Source organism: Apostichopus japonicus, chromosome 19, assembly GCF_037975245.1.
Source record: "Apostichopus japonicus isolate 1M-3 chromosome 19, ASM3797524v1, whole genome shotgun sequence".
Taxonomy (NCBI): Eukaryota; Metazoa; Echinodermata; class Holothuroidea; order Aspidochirotida; family Stichopodidae; genus Apostichopus; species Apostichopus japonicus.
The window spans coordinates 8,806,949-8,829,427 of NC_092579.1; the positions used below are offsets into that span (position 1 = coordinate 8,806,949).

Here is a 22,479-nt window from a genome sequence, read left to right on the forward strand (position 1 = left end):
CAGACCATGAAAAACACTTCAGAACAGTACAAGCAGTACAATAATAACAATGATACAGTGACAGTATATATTTACTGTAAGTATCGTTCGTATTACCGTAAAGTTTCAATGTCTACATTACATAATTACATAATTATTTACAAGATCCCGTTTACCATACGCTTCTGCACATATACTGAAGGAGCCAATCCAGAAGTTAAGGTCATTGCTTCAATATACTTAACATACAATGACGTTTTCAACAGAGAATTCGTACTGTGATAACGATTGATCGGAAACAGACGTAGAGCTGGTCTGCCAGGGGAAATTGTAAAGCTAACTATTTCCGACCATAAATGTGGCCTTTTCTTGCTAATCTGAGAAGTACAGAGACTAACAGTTAGTAACAGTGACTGTTTAGCTATAGTATAGCATCGTAGTGCATGTCAGAGTAGCATATCTTCAATGACGTATAAAAAGGTAAGACTATAAGTTGTCAAGTGTTTTATCTTATTTTTCTCTTTTTATCTGTTTAATTCTGAGTATTATATATATACATTGTATAAGTCAGTAATCTGAGTCACTTAATTCACTTATAATGACGATTGAAAGTACTTTTAAACTGAATATGTGTTATACTTTGTAAATAATATGGTAATATTCTCCAGTTGATAGTGACAGTTGTATAGGCCTATTATGTTTCCTTTATTCCGTTATTCTTACCAGATTTTGATGAATTCATGTTTACATTTTGGTGCAGTTTATTACATCGATATGATTAATTATACCGGCCTTGGTAGATATTTCTAATCGTCAACAACAAAACCCTACCAATAACATAAAACGCATTATTATATTTAGTAGCATTTGTATTTGGATACTCACATACTGATCGCCTTTAGGGAAACGTGTTATCGGCCTTAAAAGTATTGTTTAATAATCATTCAATTAGTACTCTATTTACATTAGTTTTGAATCAACATTGTTTGTTGTTGGTAATGATTATAGCTTCAACGACATTTTAAAGGGGGAAAACGATTGCACGCCGTTGAATGAGATAAACGTTAATGAACCTTATTTAAGAGTTTCAAGAAGAAGGTACCTTTAGCCTATGGAAAGTTATGATATTGGTACACTGTAACAACACTTGGGTCATTTTTTTGACCCAAATTTGACCCAGCAACTTAGTGGAATCTCCACCAGCCCAGCTTTGGGTCAATTTGACTAAGGATCTGAGTCATTTGACGTCTGACCCAGAACTGGGTTATTTTGACCCATATGCTACTTGGACCCAGCTTTTGACCCAGTGGTCAGTGGGATCTCCACCAGCCCAGCAGATTGGGTCAAACAAATTGACCACATAAATGGGTCAAAAGTGAATTTACATTTGCAGTTGCAGGAAGTCTATAAAAGAAATGATATAAGACTTCAATTCCTATAAAGATCAATTTACTCAAATCACAAAGTGGTGTTACAATGAAAGCATGCAATTTCACAGATAATTATCGATAATCGTTTTGTTTTATTCCAACTAGAACATCATTGTAACCGTAAAAATCAAAGTAATGTGATACCCATGAAACTAAACAAATAATGAACACAGGAACATAGGCTAAGGCTAATGTACCAATTGAGAATCATTGGAAACTCAGCAATGTTCCTTAAAATCCTGACATACTTAACTAAAACAACTGATCATTTATTCATGTGCGCAAACTTTAGTTCACTGAAGAATATGTTCTGTACTACTTGAAGGACTTTAATTGTTGATCTCATAGCTAGGTTTGCTGCAGTGTTTGTAATATTAAGTTAATCAAGACTAAGAGCATGCACTCACTCTCTTCTTGAATCCTTAGTCACTGAAGTAATTTGATTATTAGCTAGCATTTCTAATTTTTTTCTAAAAGAATATAAATAAACAACATTCCATAGTTATGAATTGTATAAAATATAAGCTATACAAAGAAGACATGTATTTTTAATTGTGACCCAGTACATCAAATATTTTGGGAGGCTCAATGTTTGGTGGGGACTTTGTCATGGCCAAAAGTCAAGATATGTATCAAACATGTTTTGCAGAGGGTTGGTGGGGCAAGACAGCCCCTATGGCCAGCTGCCACTTAATAAAATAATGCAAGCATATCCCAAAGGTGATAACTTCCTCAGTAGTTCTTGTACCAAAACAGCATTAGATTTGAATGAGGCAAAGCTTGTTCATAACATACAGTACAAGACTTATAATCACTGAAAAGTCATGATCAATAAATGGAAACTCTGTGAATGAACATGATCACCCAATATTTTTGCACCACCAATATGTTACATGGTGTATTAAATTTTCAGTTGCTTAACAGGTTTAGGCTTCTTTACTTCTTTTGGTGTTGCTTCTTGTTTCTCAAAGGCACGAGATCGTTTTCGGACATGCGCAATCTTTCCTCAAGATAGCCTGTAGCAGGATGTTTCCCATGGGCTTTTGTGTACCATGCTTCCTATAGTCCATAGATAAAAACAGGACATATAGTTAACTTTGTTCAATTACACAGACTATAGGGGGGGGGTGGGGGAGACAAATGACAACTTACAGCCCACGGAATCACGAATGATACTGAAAAGGAAACACCGTACAGGTTAATCTCTATATTGTAGGTCTACAATCTGCAATGTCATTTCAAATAATGACAATTTAATCATCAAAATTTTCAAAATAGGTTTAAATTAATTGACAAAGGAAGATGACAAACTTGCAGGCTACATAAGGAAGGCAGGTAACGTCTATACATTTGGGGAAAACATGCTTACACGATACAAAGCTAGATAAATACTGTAAATATGAGGAAGTCTAGGAGAAGAGTTTACACTTTACAATTTTTGAAATTATTTTCTTACAATTTGGATGGGCATTGCCTTTGGAAGCTATAACTTTACAGTAGAATAATCTTTGAGAAATATTGAGTTTAATCTGGGGGATACAGAAAATGTACAAATGAGTGTTTTAGCCATGCACAAGATCTCTGTCAATCCTACCTACGAGCACGTTGTCTATTTTGAATATCGTGATTATAACACATTTCATCATTTTCTTGGAAGAGCTGAATGAAAAATTGATGCATTTTATAAATGCCGGAGGCTTGCAACTGTCTTCCCTGTCATATGCAATATTTTCTAAAAATTACTTGCGGTTGAATGCTTTCATGAAGTTTTACCCTCAGCCTGAACTTTCTGTATGAAATGATGATACTATATACCCTTCCCCCCCCCTCCCACGGGATTAATTGTTAACTACTAGTGGTCTCAAAACATTTGGGTAAATATTAAATATGAAATTATATGAATTTGTACCAAATTAACATACAAGTAACTTAGTAAGATAGAAATGATGCACCATTTTGCATCTCGTCCACCCCTCCAATACAAAAATTTCATCCCCTACCCTTACACCCATACCCAGATTTTGTCCCATCTCCCCTTGCCCAGACTCCTTGGTACCCTTCAGCTCCCCCCTCTCCCACCAAAAAGTCTGATTATGCTACCTTTTTACTACAATTAATAGCACACTGTTAACTCTCTGTTCAGCAAGCTATATAGCTATTAACAAATAGTCTTGACCATTATTTGCAATGGTGACACATCCATGCTTTGGTGAATTGATGAAATTGTCTATACAATGTGTATATAAAGGGAATCTGTTCTACTGATAAATTCATTCTTGACTATTAAATGGCACTTTAGATAATACTCACATATCCTTCTCCCTCACAATCTTTAAGATGCAGAAACTCAGTCACAACTGCTTTCGCAAGGCTAGTTTTCATGTTTTTTCCAACACTGTCAGAAATTTAAAATTCAGTGTAGTCTAACCATCAGTATGATTTCAATTCATTTAACCTTCTAGTCAACCTAGAAGACCAGGGTACAACTAACTTCTTCTTTTCGAATTATCACAAATTTGAAGATTTTCAACTCTGACCCTGTAAACTCATTAATGTTCATGATGTGAGCACATCACATACAATGCATCAACGTAGCAAGTATGGAGATCAGCCATCATTCCCTTATTAAGTTATTGCGCTCACAAGGCAAATGTCACATACCCGCACACGCAAACGCCAACTTGAATTCATAGGTTCCTTTTCCTTCCAGCAAGGAACCAAAAATACTGGAGATCTGCCATTGCAAATTTGCAATATCCCCACACCCACCCCTCCCCCAAAGAAAAAAAAAACAGTACTATACAGACCTTTGTCCGTATTTCTCGGTTAGATGGGACACCAATATTCTGACCATAAAGACATATAGCAATATTATGAAAATAATACAGTACAACATTATAAAAGTAGAGCCGCAATGGGCTAATGGTATATACGTAGTACATTCATGTGCTGTTTTTGCACCATAATAAGAATGACCAAAATAACTTGACACCCATAGAAAAGTATCTGGTCAATATACAATTCTTTCTTTGAGGAGGGAAGTATGTATTTAGTAATTGTATGTACCAAATATAAGATTCATCCAGGTTGCAGACATAGGGTCCATCTAATTACCATGTTTATCCATGTTCTGGCCAGTGAGTTAGACTGATAACAATTTTTTTTTTACCCCGGTCACCCCTCGTGTGACCTATTCTAAAGTCAATTGGTTTCATTTAATGTCTATGGGCAATATTTGTATCATGTATGCGAATCATCTCATTTCACCCATTAAGTTTGCCCGATACAAGGTTTTATGTGATTGACAACTATAGACATCAAGTTACCATTATCATGCAAAATCAACAGGAGTAAAATCTATTCAATCAATCCAACATCCATAGATATACCAATTGTCGAGTTTCATGTAATCACAGTATCTCAGTCCAATGGTTCAAACACTTTGCAATCCAGTAAGAGCTTGTTTAGAGCACAGTATAACAAAGTTTCCATTGAAAACTCCTGCAATCACATTAAAATAAGTAAACTCAGTTTAAATTTACATATTTTTTAGATTTTGAGAGTATGTATGAAATCTGGGGGTTGCTGGATTGTTGTTAAAAATATATGGAGTTCAAATTCCAAAGGGGGCACTTTTCAATATCAAAGGAGGCACTTTTCAATTTGTTTGCAAAAGTGGGGTATACATGACCAAGTGCACCCACCCCAGCTCCTACAACCATGAAGATGATACATCATATTCTTAGACTTCATTCTCCTGAGTACTTACAAATTTGTTATCCTGTATTGGTGAATGATAACTTGGGCCTCTGCTTTTAGCAAGGGAGAGGTCGGCATCGTCAATATCACTCTCACTGGTACCGGAAGTTGATAAAATGATAGTGCTTGGTAATGAATCTGATGAGCTAGCATTGCTTGAGTCTTCTTGGTTCTCCTACACAATTAACAACAAGAACATTGACATCTTGATTGCATGTTTTTCATTTTGTGACATGCATTCCTTTAAGAGTAGCATCATATGGTCATGCAAGCCTGTACCTCACTGGAATGTAGTAGTGCTAAAGTTTTGGCACATGGAACACTGCAATGCCATGTTGTGTTTCTATTTTCTTTTGTTGTGTCTTTTGTTGTGTCTTTAAATTAATTATCAGCAAAGAGATTAAACAGTACTTGCATTTTGAATATGTTGAAATGCTGCAGGAATTTCAGCCAGATGCCAACTTTTGGTATTACATCTTTCACAGAATGTTTGTCTAATAATCTACAGTAAAGCTGTCCTCATCTATGGCATTTTCTATGGAAATAAAAAAAAAATATTAAACAGTTTTTTAGTTTTTCAATTTTAAATGCTCATATGATACTAGTAAGCAAGGGGAAATACAGATAATAATTAAACTTGTAAATAGCATATTGATTGTTATTTATGGGTTGACCATTCCATAACAAAAGAGAAGCTGACAGATTTTGCTGAAACTGCATCAGAAGAATCTACTGTGTTCACAATAAACACACTCAGTATAACTAGCCTTATCAAATTAAATACTTAAGGGTAATAAAAAATAAGCAAAAAAAATCTAAACACTTTCTCATATCCACCCATATCCTACTTGCAACACCCTATTTTTTTAGTAGGTTGTGCATAATAAATTGAAATAAGAGCATATGGTACGTTAGGGCCTAGTGTAAGACTAACTTCATCCTCAAACATGAAAAACCTGAAGTATCCAGGCACTGGGAAAAAACATCAGTCACAATAGGCTTCAGGCTAATACAACTATCAACAGAAACCAACAGAATTTGTCATGGTACAGACACTATTACTGTTTTAGGCATAAGCGTAGTTTCTCTGTGAACTGAGCATACAGTGGATCAGTAAATTGTATTAGGTCTATAGGCTAGCAAATGAAAGAACTGTAAAATATTTTTTTTAAGGCACCTGTATATTCGCTAGTAATATATTATATCCTTAACCGTCCTATATTCCTGCACGTCCTATATTTTCCTACATGCACAAATCATACCATTATCAATGTACGGCTGGTTAGCTTAAAAGCAAAAATGTTCAAAATCCACAGGGAAGGTAAATTTATAAAGAGTGCCACCATTTTTCCACACTGTTGGTATGGAAATGAGCGAAACTATAGGACGGTTTATAATTCAGTAATAGTGCTGCATTTATTTTGGCCATAATTCCCGCTTTTTCAGCGAACAATGAATCAATAATACATTAAATAGAAAGAAAACAAGATAGAGGTTTTTTGGCATTGTCACTTTGTGGCTTAATGGTATATTCAAAGAAATATTTCAGCTTGGAATATTAAGTTCACAAATTTGGGTTGTACCATGCTACTACTAGCCTAGGCTATCTTCACATAGAGTAGCTATGTCTACATAATTAACTTACCTATGTTGAAACTGTAGTAGCCTATACCAAAAGAATATTTGCCTAGATGCTAGTTGCTACCTCAAGATGATATAATATACAGTTCTGAAGTTGTTACAAAATGACCTAGCTAAGGCCTATGTTAGTTTGTAACCTAACTTAGTTTCAAACTTACTGGTAGGGCTAGGCTATAGGCTATATCCTAACCTAGCCGGGGCCTATGTACCTATTTTGACTTGAAAATTAAGTTTGACCATATCACTGACACAGCCATTGGAGACCATGCAACCTCATTTTTAGTAATGAAGTCTTACCTTTATATTTCATAGGCTATATAAGTTAAAACGTTATTTAGAGCATTTTCTATTGCAAGGCTATCCTATTATTATATCCTATTTTAAAAGAATGGATAGTTTTAGCCTATAAATAAGTTAATCTTATGTAGTGAAGTTAGGCCTATGCTTCATTAAAGACCAAACGCTACTAGTCGTTCGGCCTAACATTATAGTCTTAGCCTCTAACGTTATAAGTTAAACTTACGTAGTGAGGGTTAGCTTCATCAAAGACTGTAAGTTAATCTTACGTAGTGAGTTTAGGCCTATACTTCATCAAAGACCAAACGTTAGGCCTAACATTACAGCTATCTACGTATCACTATTAGTATCACTGTATCAATGTAATATTTGCTTGTCTGAACCACGGCGCTCGCAGCACAAATTACATGTAACTTAGGCCTAGCCTATCATATCTACAATGGCATATATAATATAGTATGTCACTAATTAACGTTGCGAACGCCTGTGGCCTGAACTAGTCAGCATACTTTGGCGTATATATACCTTTGAATATTCGTATTAACATTGGCAAACCCCAATCATCAAGGATGGAACTAACAAACGCTGCCATTTTCAGAGCCCATCAAAGTGTTTGATTCAACAAAGAATGCCTTCTTGGTCCTGAATTTACGTATGATTTGTAGATTTGTGTGACGGTGTTCAGCTGTAGTCTGCGAAAGGTGGCATGCAAAAGCGCTGATAGTGGTCACATGACATAACTTAACCAATGAGAAAAGTCTTAGAGAGTGACCGTGTGCAAAAAGTCAAACTTTCTTCGAGCTATTCCACAATTTCAAACAATCTTGCGTAATAACTCAACCAATACGACCCATTTCTGGGTACAGCATGGCTGACTCAGCAGATGGGTCACACAACATGACCCAGGTGTTTTTACAGTGTACGATCTAACTGGAAACCAGCCAGACATCGCACCAGTGCAATCTGCCATGTACTATGAGCTGTGGTGTACCGCAAGGCTGCATTCTTGGACCTCTGTTATTTCTTGTTTACGTAAATGATTTGTGTAACTGCTCATCTGTACTCTCCTTAATCTTATTTGCAGACGACACTAGTATCCTTTATAAATATAAATACCTCACATCCGGGGCACGTATAGTTAATAATGAGCTAAAATGGTTTCATTATGCCCAAGGATCATTAAATATTTCTAAAACCAATTTCATGATTTTTCATTCCTTGCAGCGTAAAATTAGCACTGTTGAGTCTTTCAATGATTGTAATAAAATTGACGTAATTAGTAAAGCCAAATTCCTTGGCATTAATATCGACTCCAATTTCACCTGGAAACCCTTTATCGATGTTACTTGTTCTAAAATATAAAGAGTAATTAAATTGGTATTTTGTATAAATTCAGCTATATCGTCCCATTTAATATCATTAAATCCTAGTATGATTCACTTATTCATTCGCATGCAACTGTCCTATTGTAATATTATATGGGGAAAAACTTACTCCTCTTACTCCAGTTGTTTAAATATTTAACAAAAAAAGAGCCGTTAGTAATTTGACTAACTCTGATTATCGATATCACCAACCAAATCCCTTTTCTTTACTCAAAGGATTCTTAATAGTTTGATATTTACAATTTACAGGTGACTATTTTCATGTTCAAGTATATCAAGGGGCCCATACCGCTTAAGTTTCATAGTTAGTTAAATTATAACAACAAATTCCATTTTTATAACGTAAGGACATCTCACGATTTCGGCACAAATCTTTCTTGCAATGATATTGTCAATCGATTTTTTATAAACAGTGGCGTTAAATTTGGAATATACTAGATAACAATTTAAAAGCCACAATTAGTCATTTTCCTTTAACAAAAGGTTAAAGTGTCACCTTCTAAATCATTATTGCTTGTAAGTTGTTTATTGTAAATCATTATTGCTTGTAAGTTGTTAATTACCTTTGTTTTTTGTTCTTTGTTCTTTTCCTCTATTTTTGTATTGTGTTTATCTGCACTGTTTAACTTGTATAAGTGGGACTGCTCGTACAAGATAATGCTTTTTCAGTCGTCCTTCACCACCTTGTTTTATCTTGACTTTGTACTACTCCTCTTTTATTGTTTTGGAAATATACTCAAACTCAATCTCAAACATCGCACAAAGATTAAGGTTCATGGAAACAAATTTCGGAGGTTTGTCAGTGAAAATAAAGCATGATGGAACTTTCTATGGAATAAATAACCTTCGGAACAGTAGGCCAAATACAAGTAACAAAATTTGCTGATTTAAGGATAAGATTGCAAGCTCTCTATAGACCTATAACCTAGGTATAGGCAAATTACAAGTAACATTTGTTTATTTTAGGCGTCAGTCACTTGCAGTCTGAAGTAACAATGTTTGCATTAGAGCAGTCTGTTAGAAAAATATCTTCTTGGTCAGTGCTAAACTAAGTAGGAAAATTATAGAAGTAGGTTGTCATACCATATAAGGTGGTTAATGTTTCGCCCATAAGTTCATAAACCAATATGGTTGACATATGTCTTGATGCCCTGTGCCTTCTGTGGAGGTATGGATTTCATGATTGTGTACGTAACAATGACAGTCTTATTTTAAGTGCGTCGACTTCTATAGTGGGCTGGCACCATTAGCATATATATGACTATGCGTTGTTGCGCTAAGGGTGCTTACTACTTGGTACAATATGAGTACGGTGAGTTCAAAGCATTCGTGAGTTCAAGCGGGGCTTCACACTTCCTATCGCTTCCGCACGTGACATAAGCTAGCACAGTGTGTACATCTTATAGCGGAAGGTTGACAAGAATGACGTCCCTCGGAGTAAGTGGAAGAACGATTTTTCTTTTAAGAACCAGTTTAAATTTGAAAGCTTTGGTGTATTGTCATGATAGAAAATATGTTACGAATGTGGAAGTATGGGATGGAGCCTAACTAAACAATCCGATGAAAGCACGTTTATAATTACATTCCTCCGTCTTTACAATTCACATGGAATTAAATATTTTTCTTCCTATTTCAGTTGAACCTTACCGCCGCCATGCAGATTTTACGTGTGGCTATAGCGTTAGCCACGGTGACCTTTGTATCAAAACCTTGTGATGCTTTTGTACCCGACATACAAGACTACGAATGCATTGATGCAGGTGAGGAATTATACAGTTTTATCGAAGGTTTATAAATTACCTTCACTTTTTGGGAGTGGGGTGGGGGTGGGTAGGTTTGGGGATTGTTTTTTATTCAAATAATGAATTCTGAGCGTGATTAGACTATAATTATTTTAAGTCTTTACAAGTTTCTCTACACGGCAGGTTGAATGAATAAATAATGGTAATTTAACAGGTCTCCTTGACTGATGAAGGGGAGGGGGGGCTTAAACATTTTGGGAGACCCTGAAGCTACTGAGAATTTTATAATAGAGGATGTGTTACCCTATGGGCATATATGACATTGCTGTCACTTATGTAGGGGGATTTCAGGGTCCTCCCTGGACCTTTTGGCTTTAATTTATACATCAAAGGGTGGATTCCGAGACATGTCTAGACTACAAATTAGGTCTATATAGGTAGCCTTGTACGCTAGGTTTTGCTATTTTATTTGTGCGAAGTTGACCCGTAACAGTGGTCCAATTCATCCTCGGCTGAATGCAACACAACCCGGCCCAACTGAACCACCCCACCCCTTGCTGACGATCGAAGGTGCGGGTCATGACCCTCCCCCTGCCTTGTGCACGCTACTGGTAATATTCAGTATAACTTGAGTGCACATTTTTAGCCTTTTTGCTCATAATATACTATGCAACCTGACATCTCAATAGCTCGTTTCTAACTTTGCTTGAATGTAAACTATTTTCTGTCAAGTACCTCCAGGAAGTGTATCCTAGTAGTGTTGTCTGTGATGTCATCATAGCATAAGTTCGTTCAAAACTTTTGTCAATATTCTTGAATCTAGTCTTTAAAATGTCACACATTTGGAAAAGTTTGCATAGGTTTCAAGTCTCTCTGCATTGAATATTTTATCGGTGTATAAAATGGTCTCAAAATAGCAAAAGTTCGTTCAAAACTTAAGTCATCACTTTTGATCTAGTCTTTAAAATGTCACACATTTGGAAAAGTTTGCATAGGTTTCAAGTCTCTCTGCAGGGAATATTTTAAGCGGTATACAAAATCATTAGTACCTAATAGATAAGTACATATACTCGTTCAGTTCGATAGCCATAAGGATATCACAGAAAATACACTGTGATCCACGTCATGAAAGGTAAAGGCCGGCTTGCTATTGCAAGATGCATACCAAACAGTTCACCAAGCTCGAAAAGTTTCTGTCTCCACAATATAACATGCTGTTAGGAATTTGAGATTGACAGAAACATTGTTAAAGCAATGAACTTCAGTTACCGGACTATCACTTTAATAATAAGATAAGCATCCGAGCAACAAGGCCGATGGAATGACTTTATTGTCCTTCTTACTAAACCATAAACTTGACGAAAATGTTCTGCTCGAATGTGTTTCTTAATGTTCTTTCTATATATGAGCAGATCCTATTCCGGTAACCTCAATCGAAGTTAACCACACGGTACTGAATCTGCCCGATGGCAGTTACAGACTTTCGTATACTATATCATGGGAACCTCTTACGCAATATGACTGTAAGTACGAATCTGTCTTCAATCTAGCAAAAAACTACGAAACAATGTTAAATGATCAATCTAGAAAACAAACAAAAAAATAGTTGAGTTGATTTACTTGAGCAAGGATATCGAAAATGAATTCTTGCAACCAACGAATATATACCTTTTGAAACTACATGATACTGTTTTGTAATTGAAATACTTTAAGTATTTTATATATTATACTGTATATATTATGTATACAATTTATTATATACAATATACAATATGCAATATATACAATATAATATATTTTATATATTTTATAAACAATATAGTTATAGTGTACCTCTCGGACCTTCAATGTGAGACGCATGAGAATAGTATTATCAAATGGATATTCCCGACCTGTAAAGATACCTTAGCCGCGGGTCGGAACCTAAGTGATAAACTTTCGGTAAGCATATTTACATATAATTATAAACGAGGTTATATAGGGGCGGTGGAGGTATAACACTTTAAAGTGCTCATTTGTATACAAAACACTTAATATTAAAACAGCAAGGAACCATAGTAAGTCAATCCCTCTAATCTTAGCGGTGACACTTAATATTTCTCCTTGGAAGAAATCTGAATTGCTTTTGATTGATGGATATTGCTAACAGTCAAACTTAATTATTTTTGTTTCACGATAAACATTTTAATTCATTGAACACTTGACACTTTGGTGTATGAAAAGTCGTTTGAAATGTATTATGAAAATCTCCTTTGAACATGTTGCTCTGTTACCGTAATGATACTATACACCAGCAAAGCTGGAAAATATATTAAAAGTCCAATTAAAATGTCAAACTTCCATCAAAATTTACAAAATAATGTGGGATGTGATTTACAGTAACGAAGCTAATTAGTAAAGTCGTTACTCTTTTTCTTTGCAATTTAGATCTAAGATGTGTGCAAGTAACGCACAAACCTGGTTAGAATTTGTGTTAAATATATTACTTGAATCTGATAAGATAGACATTACGTTTCATGAAACGAAGGACATGTCCCACTAACATAACGCTATTTTTATAGACTCTCTTTCAGCCGTCTGTCACAACTAATGTTATATTTACTATAACGTTTCATTAACCAGGGATGCATCCCACTAACACAACCCTTGTTATAGATTCTCTTTCAGCCGTCTGTCTTTATTAATATATTTACTATAACGTCATGACTAATGTTATATTAACTATTACGTTTCGCTAACCAGGTATGCTTCCCACTAACATAACCCTTGTTATATATGTTCTCTGTCACAACTAATGTTATATTAACTATAACGTTTCATTAACCAGGGATGCATCCCACTAACACAACCCTTGTTATAGATTCTCTTTCAGCCGTCTGTCTTGACTATTAATATATTTACTATAACGTTACATGGACCAGGGATGCATGTGTCCCACAGTGGTCCCACAAGAGACCACTGGTTAGATTCCCTTTTAACAACCTGCCATTAATAGTGTTCTATATACTAGAGAGATACATGAGCCGAATGATATGTCTCACTAACACATCCCTGGATAGAGATGTTGCTCGTTTATGATAATTAAATGGACAAATTTACTGCAGTTCTCATCCGGGGGAAGGTTAATAGGTGTGATCGTCGAACCAAACTTCCTCCGAATGGCCCTAAGCTTTTATAACACTATTCCTGGATACGTTACAGTTGTATCTGCCTGTTCACAGTATATATATATATATATATATATATATATATATATATATATATATATATATATATATATATATATATATATATATATATATATATATATATATATATATATATATATATATATATATATATATATGTATATATATATATATATATTCGATTTCAATAGGTAGTGACTTCACTAAGTAGCCTACTTAGGGACCCAACATATCTAATTAGAAAGTAGGATCCTTACATCATTGTCTTTCCACCTATATCAGTTAGCTCCGTATGAATTAGATAGTCAAATACAATTCAGTTCCCATGATCATCCAATATGAAATCATCACGACACAGCTTCGCTTTCAATTTTTCTTTTCTGTCCTTTTCCATTTAACCAGCAATCAGCGTTTATGTCAGGAGACGCCCCTTTCACTCATAACTGTCTGTTTCAGGTAAGAAACATTATCTCGAATGAACAAAAATAACACGACCTTGGTCACATAACCAGAGATAGTAGATTAGCATATATTAAACACAATTGGTTATCTACAGTTACTGTAGAAAGGCTAAGTTCTTGGCATATTTTTTTTCTACTTGGAAAAAAGAATGAATGGGTTGAACATGAAATAAAAACATCAAAGCAGCAATCACGAAAACATGTTTCGTATAATGTTAGACTCAGACAACTTACTTCTGTATGACAATTTTCATGATTTTCATGTTGTACCTATATTAGGAGATGATATAAATACTGTTCTCCTATTTTTACATGTTACTCGGCATATTCATTATTGTAACCTTTATGCTGATACATCAGACTTTTAGTTAGATCATGGAGGTAAAACTGTTTTACCTCCATGGTTAGATTAATGTAGAAATAACAGGGGCAACTCTGACATGATTGTTTCTTTGATCCTTTGTTTAATAATTAATAGGTGGCTTATGGTGTAACTTCAGAGGGATCACCGCTTCCAGTATCCCCAGCTTCGGCAATGCAATTCGAAACCCCTGGTAAGTTAACGCTGCGTTAGTCAAGGAGTATTCGTCTGACTAAATCAACAGTTACAAGTCTATAGTTAACTCTATGGGAAACGAGGCTATGAATTGTTTGCTATTACTTTAAGATTTATTTTGGTTTTTATCCATTCCTATGAATTTCAAATTATATTCAATATTACACTTGAATAAGTATAAATCGGGGAATTTTTCAACGTATTTTTCCTGAGTTAGGGGGTGGTCTGGTAGGAGAACTTGAGAAATTGAAAAATAGGAGAAATTGCAAGTGCACGTTTCTTCACTCCCCCAGCCTTTCCCCGTTTCCTTTTCCTCATTATTATAAGCCAAGTCAGTCGCATCCTAGGCGAACGTCAGCAGTCAGTGAACACCTCATATCATCTTCACCTTCAAAGTAAACTTGCTGGGGTTCTCAACAACAGTAGCCACCCTCTACACATTAATTTGGAAAGTGCAATAATACCCAGCAGTGGGTGGATGAGACTACCCCGTGCCGTTACGAATCGTTACAAATCCTCCTTTATCCCTCGTTTTATTAAACTTCATAATGAATCTTTTACTCGCTAGGTCAGTAATCTTGCTCATTGTGCAATCCAATGTTTCACAAGTATCTCTGGTGCTGTTTTACTGTATTTTGTATTTTACCGTTTTTACGTATCTTGCCAGCTTTGTTTTAAGTCTTATGTCTTAGTATTTGAGAGTCTTATATATTTTGTGTGTATTTTATGTACTGTACATATGTTTTATATTGTGAGCAATCAATTGCCCAGCTTGGGATGCAATAAAGAGAATCTGAATCTGAAAAGTGCACGTTTAAAAGTTCTCGGTATATGATTGCATAAACCCACAGGATATTAGCTATATTGAAGATGTCATATTAAGAAACATAATTACCTATTTAAAATCTCAATATGTTTGTAGTTTGGAAGTTACTGTAACATATGGCGCATTGCTTTATCTCTTTTGCAGATTTCGATTATAAGATTAAGTGGATACTATTTATAGCAATAGTTAAGTTATCGTGTCGTGAGTTGATCCAATCATAGAGTAGAAAACATTTCTTATTTCAATAAACTAGATTTTGATCCACTGAATAGTCAAGATTTGATTCTTAAACATAAGGAAATAACGTGACACGTGTAAACAAGTAAAGTGACCCACCATAACCGTCGTTCTTAACATTATATGTATACCTTAAATCAATATGTTGTCATATTTTGTGACAGTTTACGCTATATGGAAGAAAATGGATTTGAATTATCTAGCTTACTGATCCACGTAATACACACGTTAAGACCTCTTATCCGCATATTGAAAAATTAAGTTAAGCTAATAATTAAATGTTAAAGATGTGAATTTAACATTTGATTCTGATGCTTTTGTTACATAACTGTAGACTGTTACGAGGAAACACGAGATGCCACCTTTTGTGCGGCTCAGGGTGAGTGAATATACCAGTATTACAGTGGGTAACTTGCACCTCTTGGTCTGTTGGTAACGTGTACCTCGTGGTCTGTTGGAGATAATCCGATATTTAATATGATGTTACTTTCTGTTATTTTCATAAGTTAACAATATTAGGAAGATTCCTCAATTTAAGATAAAAAAGAACCCCGCTTAGTTCGCTGTGGACACGAAGCTATCACACGACGTAAAAATTAAACCTGGTGACCTGGGCAAAAAGAAATAACTGTCCTATATATATGCGCTAGTTAGATTGGGTTCCATTTTCTCCTTAATGCAATATCGAACCTGTCTGATTTTCGAGAAATGAGCTGTGTGAGGAGTCCTTTGGGTGTCGGGCCCGGGATTTGCTCTCTCTCTCTCTACCTCTCGCTCAACTCTATAGCGCTGGAAACGCATTAATTTATAAAGAAATACCCCAACACTTAACCACGCTTGGGAGCTGATAAGACTGATACAATTAACCAGATTGTTTAATTAAATTTGCACTATATGTTTTGAAGCGGAATTGGTAGGGTCCAAATTAAATAAGTGAGAGAGCTTTGAATTTTACAATTGCCATGTTGCATTCAAAATATGGTACATTCCCATTTTTGAAAAAGGGAGTTTAAGGTTTTGTCAATCTGCATCAATGATATCGCAATTATGTTGCAGGGAGATTATGTTCGGAAAAATATTTCTTAGCTATTGTTATCACGGAATCGATATGTAAGAATCTTGCCTTACTGCTTAAAATCTGTGGCTGTACTTTAAATTTCAGTGCATACTCTTTCAAGTAAACACACGTACTTCGAATGTACCTCTGTAAAGTCATTTTCCCTCAGTTGAAACATAACTCGAAAGTACAAACATTCTTCACAACTTTGGAGAAATTACAATATTGAGACGTGATGGTATTTTGACCAATCGTTTTGCCATATCTAAATTATATAATTTCCTATAATTTCCTTTTAATTTATCAGACGTTTACCGATGTGGTAAGCCCACTGACGTATCCCTTGATCATGTTACATATACGTCAGACGGTAACGTTAGCATGACGTTTATTTGGTCTCCTCCGGTACAAGTAAACAGTATGAGAACATTAGAGGAATACCAAACACAGCTTCACACGACCGATGGAGACCTGATCCTGTCTCATACCATCCAAATATATGATAGTGTAAGTACGAAGCTACCTATATCAGAGGGTTTCAAAAATATTAATATAATAATATAATATATAATAAATTACATGGCAGATATGAAAATATGTGTTTTACAGATATAATATCAATATGATGGTATACTGTAAGTGTAACGCCCATCTAAAATTAATAAACAAAATTAGCTTAAGGCGCATATCTTCAACACATGCGTTGGTGGTATGGTTTCTGATGGACTAATGGACTGCTATGTGACTGCATGACATTTGTATTAAAATATCCACACGAGCCTGAGATGTGTCGAAGAAAAAGATATCAAGATCATCACTACTACTGTGTTAGCTTTTACTATACACTGAAAACTTAAATTGGTTCACCGACTAACATAACGTTAGTCCATCTGGTGCCTCTCCCGACTAACATAGCCTTGGTCAGTTGCTATACCGACTAATCTATTCCTTAGTCAGTTGGATTTCTTAGTCGGTCATCTTAGTCCGTCAGCTTAGTCGATCAACAATTTCTTAGTCGGTAAATGTATATTAGTCAGTTACATTAGTTGGTGACATTAGTCGGTCTTTACCGACTAATTTATATGAGCCACCGACTAGTTTATAGCAGGTTTTACATTAGTCAGGATGGTGCCTCTCCCGACTAACCTTTCTTAGTCCGTATCGACTAACTAGTTGCACCGACTAGATTCACTGAAAGAATTAAACCCGACTAGTTTCACTGACTAGCATCACTGAAAGAAAAGAGAGAAGAAGAAACACAAATAATGTGTACGTTGGCAGTATTTATTTCTGATAAAACTTCTGATGTCTACAAAAGGCTGACTTTCGACAGATAGAGAAGAAATCACTGTAAATAAAATCTGAAAATCTGATTTTTTTTCCAACAAAGTTAAGACAAGTTAATGGATCAAACATGAATCGCAAAAGTATAGCACTGCACAATAATGCAAAGTTGAATCTTGGGCAAGGGTTCCTCATGACTTTCCTTTTAAAGTGGTACCCCAAATCGACACCAGTTAAGTCTTCACGAACAAAGAGTGTTTCTCTTAACTACAAATGGCCTCCCACTTGTCTTCAGGAAGCCAAAATCTGCACCATTATTGACCTGTGAACAGAAAATATGATATACGTGTAAGCACAGATACAGATATAGCACATGATAACTCACATTATCATAAACATACATTTACATTAAAATTTTATAACATATTGGGAGGTATACATTTAAATCTAGGTCCCTCAAATTATAAGCCAGGAATAGCAGCTTTACCAAATTATTATTAGCTTTGCACAGCATAACACCAAGTTATTTCTCAAAGCTTAATAATTATGTTAATCATGCTAATAATGATCCCAATAGACCGGGATCCCAGAGGGTTTGGTTAGCTGGGAAGGTAACCAATTGCCTTGTACATCACAATGTTCACAGTGCATTCCTGTATATGAAACCAGACGACTGGCAAACCGACTGTGGTGGGTGTGGCTGGGAGAGCAATTTTAAAGTCACCTGATAGCTAACCTAGATCAGTTTTCATGGTAACACATCAAAGTAAGTACAATATGTCAGGTATGGCCCCAAGAGCAACAAATGGCCATTGCCAGTAATTATTGGTGGTGGGGTACCCCTGCCAGTGATCTATAATTGACCCCTCAAGGCTGACCTAGGTCAGCTCATGAGGTAACCACTTGAAACCTACTGGAAAATGTTGGTTAGGGCTTCAGATACAACTGATGGGCATTGCCAGTAATTTTTATTGGTGGGGTACCCCTGCCAGTAGACCCCCAAAATGCCCATGCCCCATTGACCTAGATGAGCTCATGATGTAACCAGTTGAAAACTACTGGAAAATGGTATCACTTCATATGTAAGGGATGGGAATTTCCAGTAATTTATATTGGGGGGGGGGGGTACCCCTGCCAGTAGACCCCCAAAATGCCCATTCCCTCATTGACCTAGGTCAGCTCATGAGATAACCAGTTGAAAAATTACTGGAAAATGATAGGTATCACTTCATATGTAAGGGATGGGCATTTCCAGTCATTTACATTGGTGGGGTAACCCTGCCAGTAGACCCCCAAAATGCCCATCCCTCATTGACCTAGATTAGCTCATGAGGTAACCAGTTGAAAACTACTGTAAAATGATTGGCAGGACTCTATATATATGTAAGGGATGGGCATTTCCAGTAATTTATGTTAGTGGGGTACCCCTGCCAGTAGACCCCCAAAATGCCCATCCCCCATTGACCTAGATTAGCTCATGAGGTAACCAGTTGAAAACTACTGTAAAATGATTGGCAGGACTCTATATATATGTAAGGGATGGGCATTTCCAGTAATTTATATTAGTGGGGTACCCCTGCCAGTAGACCCCCAAAAAGCCCCCCCCCCCCCTCATTGATCTAGGTCAGCTCATGATTTAACCAGTTGAAAACTACTGGAAAATTATTAACAGGATTCTATATGTAAGGGATGGGCGGACTCTGGCAGTGGTGGCCCACCAATATAAACTACTGGAAATGCCCATCCTTACATATGAAGTGATACCTATCATTTTCCTGTAGGTTTCAACTGGTTACATCATGAGCTCACCTAGGTCAATGAGGGGATGGGCATATTGGGGGTCTACTGGCAGGGGTACCCCACCAATAAAAATTACTGGCAATGCCCATCCCTTGTATCTGAAGTCCTAACCAACATTTTCCAGTAGGTTTCAAGTGGTTACCTCATGAGCTGACCTAGGTCAGCCGTGAGGGGTCAATTATAGATCACTGGCAGGGGTACCCCACCACCAATAATTACTGGCAATGGCCATTTGTTGCTCTTGGGGCCATACCTGACACATTGTTCTTACTTTGATGTGGTTACCATGAAAGCTGCTCTAGGTTAGCTATTAGGTGACTTTAAAATTGCTCTCCCAGCCACATCCACCACAGTCGGTTTGCCAGTCGTCAGGTTTCATATACAGGAATGCATTGTGAACATTGTGATGTACCAGGCAATTGGTTACCTTCCCAGCTAACCAAACCCTCTGGACTCCCGCTCTACAGATCAGTGAAAATTTGACCAAACTTATGAAGCTTGCACGTAAATGATAAACTAGACTGTTTTTTTTTTTTAAAACAGGTTATGAAAAGTATCTTAAATATCATTAAACAGTTGGGTACAATAGTTAAACTCACTCTTCCATCTTTTTTCTCTATGGTACTTGTTCCTTTGCTTTTTGGACTCTTGGATAAACTCTTTTGTTCTGCGAAGGGTACCAATATATCATCTTAAAACATGTCTGTGTTATATATAACACAGTTCTCCTCTTCTGTTGTTGCCTCCACACTGGTGTCGTACATCACAGGAAAGCTCACCCTTGACTTAGATATTTGGCTTTTCAATTCTTGCTGGAAAAAAGAAACAGCAAAGTATTCATCATTTGAAAAAAAAAATAAATAAAGTTGTCACCACAAAGTTATGTGAGATTTGCTTCCACTATAGTCTCAAAAAACAATCCCAAAGTTTAAAGCAGACTGTATAAAGCTGAAAATTTGAACGAGAGTGTCATCACCATTGCAACCAGAATCAAATGCCCAGAATACAGAGATAATAAAACATGGGCTAAATCTTTGTTTGTTTTTATGATCTTTAAAAATATAAAATTTTAGAAACAGAAATGCACTGAGCCAACTTATTTATAGGCCTAATCGTTTTTAGTTGTTATTTTGCTTGCTCACATAACAAGCCTGTTTAGACCTAGGCTAGAGGAGAATCAGTACTTTGTTACACTAAGTTTGTCTACGGTCGTTTTGATTTAGTCTTACTAGTAGTACTAAAGTATATAATGGACCGGCGAAGACTAGAGAATACCCAGAGTTTTAGCAACTACGTTAAACTGTATCATCTGATCTATTATTTACGCCAATTAGTTTCATTCAATCTAGGATCAAAAAGAGAAAACTAATTAATCTTAACCTTTAAACTTTGCTACTAAACAGATATGCTTGAATTACAAATAAATGTCAAAAAAACATCATAATCTAAGAATCGATGCATATACATACACATAAACAGAATAATTTGAATTCGCGCAAGTGAACCCTGCACTACATTGGACAGTAAAAAAACGTGCAATTAGACCAAACTAAACATACTAAATTTTCCGTTACTTCTACATAAAATATCAATACAAATACAACAACTTACTCTTTTGGCAGTATACTAAAAGCACATGTTATAATAACTTCAGACTATCAAGCTTTCCTGAGAAAAAAACGGTTAATACTTCTTACAGTAAGCAAGTCGACCGTGAAGGAATGTCGCAATTGTTTCCTGGGCGTGACCGGAAATTAAATACTAAAAAATGATAAATGAAAAGGTTAAATAGAACTGAAGCGTGCATCCTGACTGCTCGCAACATATAATACCGTTGACTAGCCAACATAATGTGTTCAGCCGACTGTGACTGTACGTTTGAAGGTCTAGCCTTGCTTATTCAATATCACAAAGCCTACCCATTTAGATTCACATGGGAAATTACAGGAAATCTTTACCAAATGAGTGTAGACTTCAAATAAACTATTGAGCCTTATAGTTCCAGCATTTGTTTGGGAATAAATTAGAAGATTATGTGCCACTGTTCAATCTAGCCCAATACACACATAACACATTGTTAATTGGTGTTTAGAATGCACACTTTAGTGTTGAGAATGCACTGCAGTACCCAGTAGAAGCCTATAGGCTACTCACTGTCATTGCACTTGTGTATTGCGAAACGCCAACGTGACAACGGTAGCGTTACACTAACCATAATACAGTACTAGTGCCAGTGGCCTAACAATTAACTTTAATTTTACCTTCTAGTTAAAGGAATAACAGGTAGTCCGATGATGCAGTTAATACCTCCATTCTTCTAAAGACCTTCTTGGGTGATTTACGGTAGAAAGTTGCTTAGAGTGATCGTATGAAACTATGCCAAGCCCAGCAAGCTGCCGTTGCCTCTCGGTTTCCAAATTGAAGTGAATCGAATTGGGTTAAAACACATTAGTCCGTCGACACCGACTAAGCTACGATTATGGCGTAAATCGGGTGTCCGTATCGTTCTTAGTCCATGGGTTAAAATACCTTAGTCCGTCGCCACCGACTAAGCTGCGATTATATTTTCCTTAGTCAGTGTAAACTAACTAAGAAGCAGCGATGAAACGAAGATTTTTGCTAGTCCGGGTGCATTGACTTACGTTAAAGACTAATTTAACGTTAGTCCGTGGCAATATTGACTAGTTTATTTTTTCAGTGTATGAGTCGTTCTGAAAAGAGAAAAGTTCAACAATGCCCAGTGAAAATTGTTATAGTTTATACTTCATTTAGCCTTTAAGAAGATCCTGCTAGGATCGAAACGTCAGGCCAGCTTACTTTTACACAGAGTTTATACT

At 36.0% G+C, this 22,479-nt stretch overlaps 1 protein-coding gene and 1 long non-coding RNA gene across 4 annotated transcripts in view; one reads left to right on the plus strand and one right to left on the minus strand.

Moving 5' to 3' along the window:
- The first annotated feature begins 253 nt into the window (after positions 1 to 253).
- Positions 254 to 22,479, plus strand: part of LOC139960670 (uncharacterized) — a 31,587-nt gene continuing 9,361 nt past the window's right edge. The window contains exons 1-8 of one of the 2 annotated variants that reach the window (XM_071959221.1): positions 254 to 459; positions 10,128 to 10,251; positions 11,646 to 11,756; positions 12,056 to 12,174; positions 13,824 to 13,877; positions 14,361 to 14,436; positions 15,836 to 15,880; positions 16,866 to 17,065. In XM_071959221.1, the coding sequence (XP_071815322.1) occupies positions 445 to 459; positions 10,128 to 10,251; positions 11,646 to 11,756; positions 12,056 to 12,174; positions 13,824 to 13,877; positions 14,361 to 14,436; positions 15,836 to 15,880; positions 16,866 to 17,065 (744 nt within the window). In that variant the 5' untranslated portion in view covers positions 254 to 444. Of the gene's footprint in view, positions 460 to 9,898; positions 9,929 to 10,127; positions 10,252 to 11,645; positions 11,757 to 12,055; positions 12,175 to 13,823; positions 13,878 to 14,360; positions 14,437 to 15,835; positions 15,881 to 16,865; positions 17,066 to 22,479 lie in introns of those variants that run through there. The other variant, XM_071959222.1, reaches the window with a different exon arrangement.
- On the minus strand, positions 17,822 to 22,471 carry LOC139960677 (uncharacterized). Of its 2 annotated transcripts, none has more exons than XR_011790585.1 (3): positions 21,904 to 22,471; positions 20,242 to 20,454; positions 17,822 to 18,164 (listed from the first exon to the last, which is right to left on the minus strand). It is a non-coding gene; the product is annotated as an uncharacterized lncRNA (long non-coding RNA). The 2 variants fall into 2 exon arrangements; XR_011790584.1 differs by having other exon boundaries at positions 21,254 to 22,469.